The following is a 12,914-nucleotide window of genomic DNA, read 5'->3' as shown; positions in this document are numbered from 1 at the left end:
ATATTCCAAATCCATGGACTTCATCAACAAGTTTCCTTAACACGACAGCTCCATTCCACGCTCTCATTGAGGAAGGCAAGTCGGTTGCCAGGATCAGTGGTAGAAGCAGCAGAGACACCTTCAAGATAAATGGCAATAGCCATTGTCATGTGCCTTGAATCATTGCTTCACGCTTCGGGGTTTCTCAGAGAGATCCAGAACACTGTGGAGAACCTGCCCTTGGATGAAACCCATCTCTAACCAAAAGATAGATGGGTCCTTACACATTCTAAAGGATTCCAGGGCCACCTTCCTCTCCCTGGGAACATATATAGTGGCCCCAAGAGAAAATTCCACAGGCAATCAACCACTTTACCACCAGCAGCCTTGTAAGCCACCATGTAAGGGGCGGTGGGTTCAGAAGTCCTGTTTCCCTGCACCTTCTGCCAGCCTGAGCATCAGCATCATCCTGCCCCCAGCCAAATGAACATTTTGACAGGCGTTCAAGAGCTGCAAATGTATGACATCACCAACTACTGATTCCCACACATCCTAGCACTCTTTTTCCAGACCTGGAGTGAAATAACAATGGACAAGTGTCTGTTAATCTTCATCCATTCCAATTATGCAATTTAATTTACCCTATTGCTCTCTCCAAATCCTTCATTCCTGCCCCTTTTCAGGGGCCATTCTAATGAGGAGATTCTCAAATAAGAAATAGAGTCCTCCTTACAGCAAGAAGCAATAGAGCGGGTTCCTCTTGAGCACCAAGGAAAGGGTGACACGTCTTTTGGGACCAGGGCTGTCCCTACCCATATGCAAAGTATGCAGCTGCATAGGGCACCAGGAAATTTGGGGCACCAAATTTTCTGGTGCCCTGTGCAGCTGCATGCTGCTCCAGCCCCTGCCCCACCTCTTTCCCATGGCCCCTGCTCCACCCCCACCTGCCCCCACTCCACCCCTTCCCAAAAGCTCCCGCCCTGCTTCTCCCCACTCCCACCCCCAATGAGGACTGCTACAGGGCCGGGCCTGCCCTTACCAGCAGTGGGAAGTGCAGTGACCCGGCCCCAGCCGCACTGCTGGTGAGTGCTGGGGGGTGGGGTTCCCCCCTACCCCCCCCAAGCTAGCCCCGGCCCCCTGGGGGTGCTGCTTAGGGCCCAAGAATAGCTAGGGATGGCCCTGTTCAGGACAGTGGTTCTTCAAATAGCTGTGCCACTAGTATCCTCCTCCTATTTGAGTACTGCTTATCAGTCACCTGCAGTGGAATAGACATAGGAACCAGCAATCAAAGAAGAAGAGAAAGTTACTTACCGTATCGCAAGTGAAGATTCTTTGAGGTCTGTGGTCCCTATCTATATTGCACTACCCACCCCCTCCTTCACCTCTGCATTCTTCAATTTGTGGGAGTGAAAGAACTGGAGAGATGCTCAGTCTGCTCTACCTTCATGGTTGGAGCCATGAGGAGAGTGAGGATGTATACATGAGCCAAGTGACGCTGCTTTCAGAATTCTCCAGCTCTGGGTGCATGAAGCACGTGCATACCCACAGTGGAATACATATGGAGACTACCCATCTTGAGAAATTTCCAATTACTGTAAAGTAAGTAACTTTCTCATATCTAGACTATGTTCCTAGTAAAAAAAAAAAAATTGATAGTGGTGTGAGTACCTAAAGCATGGAGTACATGTACATTTATATAATACACCCATTCACTGAGAGTGTGAGAGGGTTTATTGTTATCTTTGCTTGGTATCATTTATTTTTGTTTGCTTTTCTTTCATTGGTTGTGTTGTTGGTGTCATTTTTATGTAAATTGTGTGTGTTAATATGTGATAAAACTTATATAGGGCATGTGATTTTGAAGGTCAAAGTTTAAGTAGACTGTATGCCAGCTATGTGTGACATCCTATATGGAAATTGATAAGTATATCTTAAACAATCCCATAATAGTATTATAGCAGTTTTACAACATTTGCTGTAAACAATTATGCTCATCAACCTGTTATATTCTATAAATGGGTGTATGTATTTTTTGAGATCACTAGATGACAGCATTGTGATAAACGACTGTCAAGGTTTCTCCCTGATCTAAGTAGTAGTAAAGCAACAATTTAAAAAAAAAGAGAGAGAAGATATGAGCTTACAATGTGTAAGGCAGCTCAACCCTTCTTCCCCCTCCCCCAGCACCAATATGATTTTGGGGTGCATACACAAGCATTATGAAATGGACCAGGTTCTGCCTCCTTATATGACCAGCAGAAAGATGTGGGCAAGTTGCAGTTGTTGGGGAAGATTTTTTTTTAATTAAAAGCTTACCATAATTCTCACACCCTAAGCTACATAATGTCAGTCTTGCCTTGGAAGAATCATGCTAGCTCCTAAAGGGCAGATGAAAAGGTTTGGTGTCTGATGTCTCTTGCTTGCAGCAATCCTTACTCATTTTGAGATGAATCATCCTAGCTGGCTACCCATCTTTCACAAACAACGCCAACATGGGGGGACATTATTCTCAACCAAAATATCTCTAAGGGCTTCTCTCTGGAAAACAGTGGGATACAAATTTGTTTCATACAGGTATGTGGGGCTTTGGTCCTTGAAATTAAATGTGTAGGCAAAGCAGCTCCCAGCTCTTTTTGTGATACAATGGGAAGCTTTTATGAAAACCTGAGGTTATTCAGAATTATCAGAAAAGCCATCTTGCAGTCCTGGCTCCTGCCAGACACTATAGGAAGGAATACAGATTTTTAGAAAGTTGAAGCAGTCTCTGAAGTATAACAGGAAAAAATATCACTTTGCAAGTGGTAGCTAGAACAAGGGCTAAGGCGACATCACTAGCTGCTATCAGTTGCCTCAGAGCTATCCGCGTGGCCTCCAGTCAGCCCTGTCTGGAATTAGACCCCCAATTGATGTCAGAGTCTTTTATTTTGGGAGCATATGGCTACCTATAGCTTTGGTAAAAACTGTTGTCACTGGACATTGTCCAAAGGGGATATTCTGTGGAGGTGTGCAAGGATCATAGGAACAACTTTGTTCTATTCCCAGTCTCTAGCAACCCCATAGAAATGTCAGGACCTGAATGAAACTACCCATCATCTACTTCACATCAGAGACATACAGCCTATTCCACATGCTGTTTTTAGCCACAGATAATCAGGAGCACACATAGCAGAGCTCTGTCTGATACATCTGAATAAGTTCCTAAAGGAGGCTTATCTCCATTTCCCATTGTACTGTTCCATAGACAGTTCTTCTGGTGTGCATATGGATGGTAGCTTTTGTGGAGGCTGGGGGTGGCTTCCCAAATTTGATTCACCTTTATCTGTCCCAAAGGGCAATTTTTCTTATCATCGTTCTGTATAGAGAGAAAAAGTAGAAACACACCCAGAGTAATAAATTTTCTGGAGTATTTCCTATATTGATATCTGCTACACAGCCATCAATACATACATTCACCAACTTCTACATATTTATCATACAGTCTTTTGTCAGTGCCATTTTTTGGCAGAAAACTTCTCAATGTCTTCGTGCCAAAGGGAAGAAGATAGAGGATATATGTAAAATGTCCTTTCTTCAGATAATAAGGTCCACAGATCTAGCCCACACTGGAAACAAATGGATCATCCAGAATAAAGATGGAAATTGAAACCCAAAGACTTGGATTTGTTTCATTAAGAAGAATATCCCATTCTCTCTGCCAAAGGAGAGATTATGCTTTTTTTCCCTCAAAGAATATTTAGCCCAATCCATAATTTAGGAAACTAGAATGGAATTATTCTGGCTGTGGAAGTTCTCTCAACTGACAGCAGCTTCTCTGGGTGAGGCATTCCTCTTCTGCCAGTGACAGGTCTGGTTCTGCCTTTGAGCTGCAAGCGGGCTGAAATATCCATTATAACTGATCTGTGGACTTTACTGCCTGAAGACAGGAAACTTTCAGGTAAGCATGGAATTTTCCTGGTATGGAGTGCAGCATAACGGGATTGGGCCCACAGTTTGAGGATGTGACAGATTGCTGTAGATCTGTACTAAGTTATGTCACCTACTTTTGTTTTTTGACTTCCATTTTATATCAGTCCTTGTGTCCTCTATTGGGATCCAGCTTGAACTGGTATATGTGTAGCTTGTTTTTAATGTATAAAACGGCCGGAAAAGGAGGAGGTATTTCTTACCTGGTGGAGAGCTGACATTAGGAAGAGTCATCCAGACTGATTTGCAACTAAATATAGCCTTTTATGGTATATTTGGTGGTTCTTTTTGCTAATCAGGCAGATACACTATATATAGCTTAACGTATATTTATTCAGATTCTTAATTTTTATTACTTTTATTTTGCAAGAAAATGATGAATAATACACTTCTTATTTACCAGATGATGATTCATTTTTTTACTCGTGCTTTGTGTCAAGTTCTATTTGGATGGAAATTCAATTTAAAATGCACAAAACCAGTATTTTAATATTGATTGATTATTTAAATGAAACTACCTAAAGATGTTCCACATGCATTAGAAGAAAGTTATCAAAACATGTTTTATATTTAAAACTAATTGATTTATTAAGCAAAGGAAGTATGATCTATAGTTAGTGAATTGAACTGATTATTTCTGTTCATCATGTCCTTAAAGATTTTAGAACTAGCAAATCTCATCCTCTCAACTAGTCATGGAACTCAACTAGTTGAATAAACTGAAATGAAGAAAATCCTCTTTCTGGATCTGCAGAAGAGGTTACTGCTGTTGAAAGCTGGTTTAGCACGTCATAAACTCTAGGTTCAGGTGCTTAGGGAGTGATTTCCACCAGTTCAGCAGTCTGACTTTTAAAAAAAGCTTGGCAGCAAACATGTACTGCTTAATATTTTTTATTTAATTTAAATTGTTTTAATAGATTATACTAAGTTTAGGCCTTAACAGAGGTTGTTATAATTTCAAATGTAATTTTAAGTAGGTTTATTTTTTTAAAATATTTAATTTAAATTAAAAAATCCTATATCCAATCATTAAAAATCAGCCATTTTTATCCATCCTGCTGCCAAGAGGGGAGAGTGTTCCTGAGTGACCCAGAGCTATTAATAGGGATGAGTCACTATCCAGACCTAGGGAGCTTTGGAGCATATGGTCATCAGTGGTTGGATCTCCTCACAACAGACTCGTATCCATTCAGAGGATGGAACTGGACTGGGTTGTGACAGAGAACTTCCTTGTGCAAAGCATATTTAGTAGCTCCTGTATTGTAAACCTAGAAGAGCAGGGCCATATTGTGAAAAGTGCTCTGCACCCAGTGGTTGCCGTTGTTCTCAGCAGGGGGAATCAGGATTCCATGCCCTTTTGAAAATCTGGCCCACAGGGTTGTGTGCTCGTTTCAGTTTTTGGAAGCTGCTTTAAGAAGGGAAGTTTAATTAGCAGTTTTAGCTATGTGACACTCCTGAATGAACTGTGGTGGGATAAGATATGACATGACAGGCCCTGTAATTTAAACTTTTAAATGTCATTAAGGGAGTAAAGGTCTTTATTTGCTGCAGTTTTAATACCTTCCATTTGTAATCCTTGAGGATTACTATATTTTAATGAAATAATCTTTATCCTTGTACAGTTTGGTTAAATGGTATACCTATCAGAGTCCTTATTTGTAAGTATACAAGAAACTCACAAACACTGCATCTCCTTTTTAGAGGATTCCAATAACAGTGATAATTATTATATAGTTATATCATTGTAACACTTCATAACACATTTATATAGACTTAAAAGAAACTTGATCCCTGCTGCAATGCTCTGCATTGACAAAGAGAGGGTAGAGGAGAGGCAAATAGGTTGAGAAGTCCTGATATTCTCTTCAATTGAAAATAAGGTAGTGGAAAAGGGTGTGAAGGAGACTGGTGAATACTCAAATGGAACAAGTGAGTTTTGAGGAGGGATTCAAAGGAGAATGAGTATACTGAAAGGCAGGGCCGGCTCCAGGCACCAGGAAAGGAAGCAGGTGCCTGGGGCAGCCAATAGAAAGGGGCAGCACTCCGTCTGTCATCAGGGTGGCACTTCCAAGTCTTCGGTAGCGGGCCCTCAGTCCCTCTCTTCCTCTTCAGCGGCACTTCGGCGGCACCTCAACCAGGCTTGGTGATGGTTTTTTTTCCTTCGCGGCAAAAAAGCTGGAGCAAGCCCTGCTGAAAGGTGGGGAGGAGTGTCATTTCCGGAGAAGGGAGCAGCGTGAGAAAAGGCACACAAGCAAGAGTGGGAAGGTGCTGGAATCTCAAAAGAGACAGAATCAGGAAATTATATCGTGACTGTTTCGTGGGCGTCAGCAGATTTGTTTGGTCTGTTCTGATATCCAGAAGCAGCATGCCTGCAGTGTGGTTTGTAAAGCAAGAGTGGTTAGATCAACAACAACCTTTCACTGCTCCCATCATGGTCTAATATAGTCCTCAGCACTACATTTGAAGCATTCATATCTGTGGTAAGCGCTTTTAAAAACTTTCCAATTTGTTCTCTAATCATTAGCTACCTTTACCACTGTATTGCCTCAACTGCCATTGTTTAGTTACAAAGGTGACTGAAAAGGTTGGTGTTTTTTATACAACCCTATACCTTTGCATAGCTTCCAGGCTCGCATGAAGCAGAGCAGTGTGCAATCACCTTACTTCCATTCACCACAAAATGTTAATGGGGGGACAGAGGTCTACAACACCATAGAAGCAATGGAGCATTCCATCTAAAAAAGGAATGATGGCTAATCACTAATGGTAGTGTACATAAGCACCATAAGTGGTACCATGTGTCAGGAAAAGAGGAGCCGCTCCTAAAGACTACCTACCTGGAACATCATTTGTAATTGTTCTGCAATATTCATATTCTGAATTTCAGCATCTCTGTGAGAAAGCAAGAAAAATTACTCTTTTTTCATTTTATTGCAGTGATTGGTATTTCTTTCTACTTAGTTGATCTGCAGTGTCCATTTGTGTATCTATATATACACATACATATTTGTTAATGAGAACAAGTGTCCTGGTTGTGATGTCCATTTACTACTTTCATTCTGGATGGAACTTAGTGCCTGAAGGTCCCTGTTGCTTCCTCTTCTCCAAATAGAAGATTTTTGGAGCTTGTACAAAACTGAATGAAAAAAGCTCCCTATGAATATCAAGAAATCAGTGAGCTACCTAAGGAAGTAAGCCTGAGTGAAGCCACTGTAATAGTCTTTGTACCCCACCTTCACAGCCAATTACACAAATTGACCTGACGCACTCCTTAATCAAACTTTTTTGCTACTAAGCAGGCGGTTTTCACAGCTCAAATAATCAGGGAAAAGTTGAATGTTTATTTTCACCTTAAAAAATTCCCAGACTGCCCTCCCATAGGTGAAGTATCTGTTGTCCCAGAAACTTGGCATAGAATCAGCAGACTTTAAATGCTAGCCAGTTAAATGAGTGTGAATTCAATCTATTTCCTGTACCCTTGATTCATTCTCAGAGTTGTAAAAGAGTTTTTATAATGAAATTACCTCTTTAGTGTTATCATACTACAGTAGGGCTTTCAGTTACTTCATTAAACAATTTGTGCCAATTTTGAATTAAACAGACTGGAATAGCCTCTGCCTGCTTCATGGGTGGGGTGATAATGGTGATACATTGTAGCAAAAAAATATTAAATTCACAGGTATTTTTAGAAAACTTGCTGAATCCCTAATGCAAAGGTAAAAAGCTTTCTTCTGTTCCCCACTTATATTCTGCAGTAGTTGAATGCTATGTGAAAATTGCCAGGACAGTGATCAGGACTGTAATAATCCATTAGAGCAAAAGTTGGATTCAGTTCTTACTCAATAGGTATGAGATTTTAGAATTACCATTTAATCAGCCTATGTATCAGTGGCATTAGACCAGATGAAGAGAGACCTGCTTCTGGAGTCTATTTTAGTTTTCAAACTGGAGAAGAAGCTGTCCTTTGATGACAATTATTTCTGAACAGGAAAAGATCTTTAGAAAATTAGTCACAGTTAAAACAGTTAAAACTCATTAATATATACTCTAGTGTTCCTCCTGTTTTAACTCTGCTGAGAAATCCATCATGGAGAGCAGCAACTCTTTAAGTTATGTAGTTCAATTTTCTAGGCTTCCAAGGTCAGCTTAGTTTTGGTTCCATAAAAATACCAAGGGATTTAGTCTGTCCACTTCACAAACTCTATCCAAGGAGCTCTTCCTCCATGTTTTAAAAGTGGTAAAATCAGTATATTCTGAAGAATTTATAAATGAACACTCTCAAATTGGCCTTTCTGGCAGTTGGCCTTGGTGCTGTCTGGCTTCTCATAATCTCAGAAATGCAGAATTACATATTGCTGTTTCTGAAATCTTATTTTCCTATAAGCAGTAGAGATAGATATTTTAAAGTGAACTGCTTTATGAATGTTTATTTTTTATTGTAATTCTCAAATTTCTCTCAAGGGGGCTATATGGTGCATTTAGACTGTTTGATAATTTCCTCTTGCCTCTAACTTTCCATACTATCATCTGATAATTTTAATATTTAGATATTTTTGTGACTTTATAAAAAGCATTATAAAGAATTTGAGGAGATTCAGTAGAGGATGACTTGTGATAAATTTAAGAGAAAAATCCACCTAAATTGGTCATAAAGAAACAGAATTTTTAAACATTTATTTGTATTGAGTTCTTCATATGTCTTGCCTAGGAAATGTGCGTGGTGATGGGGAATTGTGGATACTGATATACTATATTATAGACTATAATAAGTCTGCTAAAAATGAGGTGCAGTGATTCAGTACATTATATACTTCCCAATTTCTTAACTCTAAAACCAAAATTAACTGGACAAATATACCCACTATTTTAACTGGACATATTTTCTTTTTTTGTAAATACAGGACAGCACAATTATCTATGTGCTGGAAGAAATGATTGTATCATTGACAAAATTCGAAGAAAAAACTGTCCGGCCTGTCGTTACCGGAAATGTCTTCAAGCTGGCATGAATCTAGAAGGTAACTTAAAATACTTGAATGGATTGTTTCTCTGAACCCCTAACAAGGATCATTTGGTTTTATCATGTAAGCAGGCATCTGAGCAGTGCCTTAAAATGTTCAAAATAGTTATTCATTATTTTATGGTATAACCCCACATCCTTGTTGGCAAAAATTAAGATTTTCTTTGTGCACTGCTTCTAATCTTTCCTTCTCTCCTACAACAGCTATATCTCTTACCATACTTGTCTTTTAACAATCCACTGGTATGAACCAATGTCCTGTTTTTATTCACAGACAGAACACATGCACAAAAATTAGGACATTTCTTTCCCCCACCCACACACACAGATATCTCTTGCCCTCTTTCCTTCACTGAATCTCAGACAGCAGGAACCTAGCTATGGGTGAGATGTGGAAAGTATCCTACATATCCCATATCACTTAGGAATATGATGTGCCATTTGAAAACTCAAATGAAGAAAAGATCAAGGACAGAGAACTGAAATGAAGTAGATTTGTGCTTCCAAAATTGAAGGAAGGGAAAGTCTGGGTGGAGAGAGTCAGCCTTCTGTGTAGGCAGTGGAAAATTAATACTTATTTTGGTCCTTAAAAACCTTGTGCCAAATTTTCTGGAAAATATACCATTAACAGATACACACGTACTAGTGTGGGTTGCTTTGTGTTAAGTCATAGATGACTACTGAGAAATCCAAAACCATATCAGCTGCAGATGTAGTGGTTAGCTGCTTTAAAACTTTTTTCCCTAGCATTCAGTATCAAGCATAATCACAGCAAACTTTTTCTACTAATAAATTAGTATAGCTCTCTATTTATGCTTGATACATTTCTATTGAATTGTTGTGATTAATGCCTTTTACTGCCAGGCATACATAGGAATGTAGGACCAGAAGGGACTTCCTGGGTCATAGTCTGTTCCTCTGCTATTGCAGGCAACCCTATCATATAATGCCATTCATACATTTATGAAATTCCACCTTAAAACTCATTAAGTTGTTTTCACCCATTACTTATTGGAGGGCTGTTCCAGAACCACGCTCCTCTGATGGTTAGTAACTTTATTCTAATTTCCAGCATAAATTTATTTGTATCCGGTTAATATCCATTTGTTCTTGTGCTAACATTATGCTTTTTTTTTAAATAGTTCTTCTCTCTCTTTGGTGTTTACCTTCTGATGTATTTATAGAGAGCAGTCACATTTCCCCTTGGCCAACTACGCCAAGCTGTATTACTCTTATTTTATAAGATAGGTTCTCCTTTCCCTGATCATCCAAGTAGCCCTTCTCTGGTCCTGCTTCAGTTTGAATTAATCTTTCTTGGACATGGATGATGACAGTTGTACAAAGTAATCCTGCTTATTTAGGTGCAGATATCCCAAAGATACGTATATATCCAAAATTGTTAGATATATGTAAAATATATTTTGTTGGATATAAATTTGTAAATAATTTGCAGTTGATTTTAAACAAAAAACAAAACATGAAGCTTGAGTGGCAAGGTAGCTGTTGGAAACCCAAAATAATGGCTCTGTATTGATCTAACAAACAAAGAAAATTAACAAAATATTAAGTGAAGAGTTACCCTTCATTATAAAAATGACGTGGCAAACCAGGAGTCTGGTTAAGTGAGCTTTTGAAATGTTAAGTATCCAATATAGTGACAAGTATCAGGGGGTAGTCTGTATCCACAAAAAGAACAAGGAGACTGGTGACACCTTAAAGACTAACAGATTTATTTGGGCATAAGCTTTCGTAGCATTTTGGTTTTGAATTGCCTGCTTAGGTTCAAATCCTAGATTTGGCTTTTGGTTATTAAAAGCCATACTGTACGAAATTAACAAAACTCCTGTTTTATTGTATGTTAACTGGTTACATGTTCTTTCTGGCCTTTTCTTTGCCAAAATATATTAAACATTTGCATTGCATTGCAATTAGTTGAAATATAGGAATGAGAAAATTAATTTATTGGAAAGATAGGGTGCAGGGAGAGATTTCTAACTCAGATTCTATAGCTTTGGAAAATAGAAAAACATTTCCTGCCAGCATGGAAAGTTTCTATTTTAAAACTTTATAGATTCAAATAAAATAATGAAAAAGAATCCAACGCAGGCATGTGTGCACGCAGGAATGTGCCACCACAGCCACGCTGCCATTTTTAGTATGCTAGCACAAGCAGAGCTAGCGCAAGCAGAGCTAGCGCATCTGCTTATCCGCCCTGGGAAGTACCTTTCCAGCTGTTATATTGGCATACCCAAAAAGAATGTGAGCAGCTCTCTCATCCAAATTAAGATTTTTGCCCTTTTGCTTTAACACTTTTGGATGGCAAAAGTGACTGGCAGGACTAGTAGTTTGAAAAGGTGTTACAAGATCTGCAATCTCAGCTCGGTTTGTTTCTACACAAAACAACTGTGCAGATTTTGGAAAAAGTGTATTTCTCTTTTTAAAGTATGGAAAACTCAACATCCCTAAGGTGCAAAGCATGATCAGCTGCTAAAGTTAAACATATGAACTATCCTGATCAAAGAAATGTGTTGTGTATTTTCTCTCTCTAAAACACAATTGTGTGGCATTTTAGGGGACTTGAACTTCATCTCTTTCAGAGGAAATCACAATTATGGAAACTGGCAAATGTAATATATTTCTCACCTTTCTCCAAGTTAAAAGCTGTCATTTAGATGGAGATCAGTACTGCCTTCCAAACTTCTTATCTAGAAGCTGAGTTTCCTTTCCAGTTATCTGAATTTGAATTTGGCATTCAGTGTTGTTGTAGCTGTGTCAGTCCCAGGATATTAGAGAGACAAGGTGAGTGAGGTAATATTTTTTATTGGACCAAATTCTTTTGGTGAGAGAGACAAGTTTTTGAGCTTCACAAGGTTGGTGGAAACCAGTGTGTAACTGGAGTGTTGCTGGCAGATTGCATTTATACACAGACATTCAGGATGTGACCTGCATGCTGTTTGGTTGTTTTGTGAGGGGCCCAAGATTGCACAGCAGGTGATGACCAACCCCTCACTACTTTGGATTACACTTGGAATGTGATAGTGAATTTTGCACTTGTTCAGGGGTTAATATGGAAAGTGTAAAATAAAGGAGTTGTTGGAACTGCTAGTTTAAGCTTCCATTTTAAGATACTTTGGTCAATGAGGCAATGTTAACTTTTCACATTGAAAACTTCAGTCTAAAAACTACACAAAGGCAAGAGAACTATTGGTGTCACATACACTTTTTAGTCTTAAATAGGTTTTTTGGTTAATCATCCTGATCTGATATTAACTGTACAAAATTAATATAGAGATGCCATTAGTATCCAGGGTACTTGGTTGCAGCTTGTACTCTAGTTTAACTGCTTATAATTGGACTCCACAAGCCCTATTATAATATTGAGTTTCCCAGTCTTCTTTGATAGGTTCTATTTTTAAGGCTTTATACCTTGGCACTAAACTAATTGTGGATTTAACTGTAGCATATCATATACTGTCTGCTCTTGGATTTTTATTTCCCGATTCTTACAGAGTGCATGGACTTAGTATGTAAGGTATTTTTACAAAAGTGAGCAATTTTAACAAGCAGGTTTAAAATCTAAGTATGATTTACCTAGTCGTGGTATACAATAGACAAGTGTTGCCTTGTTAAGGGGTGTAATAGCCAAGTAGCAGGTTGAGTTTACAGTAATATAAATTAAATGGAATCTAATAGTGCAAAATGCAAGATCATGCTCTTAGAGACTAACAAGAATTTTTGCTATAACCTGAGGGCTTATGAGTTGGAAGCAACAGAGGAGAAGAAAGACCTGGATGTATTGGTTGATCACAGGATGACTATTAGCCACCAGTCTGATGCAGCTGTGAAAAAAGCTAATGCAGTCCTAGGATGCATCAGGCGAGAGGTATTTCCAGTAGAGACAGGGAAGTGTTAGTACTGTTACACAAGGCACTGGCGAGACCTCATCTGGAAT

General features: G+C 39.0%; 1 protein-coding gene across 2 annotated transcripts in view; it reads left to right on the top strand.

The window, feature by feature from the left end:
* The window catches only part of NR3C1 (nuclear receptor subfamily 3 group C member 1), a 159,169-nt gene that overhangs the window by 105,642 nt on the left and 40,613 nt on the right, over positions 1–12,914 (top strand). For both annotated transcript variants that reach the window (XM_084636517.1, XM_084636518.1), the window contains exon 4: positions 8,844–8,960. In XM_084636517.1, coding sequence (XP_084492643.1) covers positions 8,844–8,960 — 117 coding nt within the window. The remainder of the gene's footprint in view (positions 1–8,843; positions 8,961–12,914) is intronic.

The sequence above is a fragment of the Lepidochelys olivacea genome (genome assembly GCF_965140295.1).
Source record: "Lepidochelys olivacea isolate rLepOli2 genome assembly, chromosome: 8".
In the NCBI taxonomy this organism is placed as follows: Eukaryota; Metazoa; Chordata; order Testudines; family Cheloniidae; genus Lepidochelys; species Lepidochelys olivacea.
This window is presented reverse-complemented; position numbering and strand designations above follow the sequence as displayed.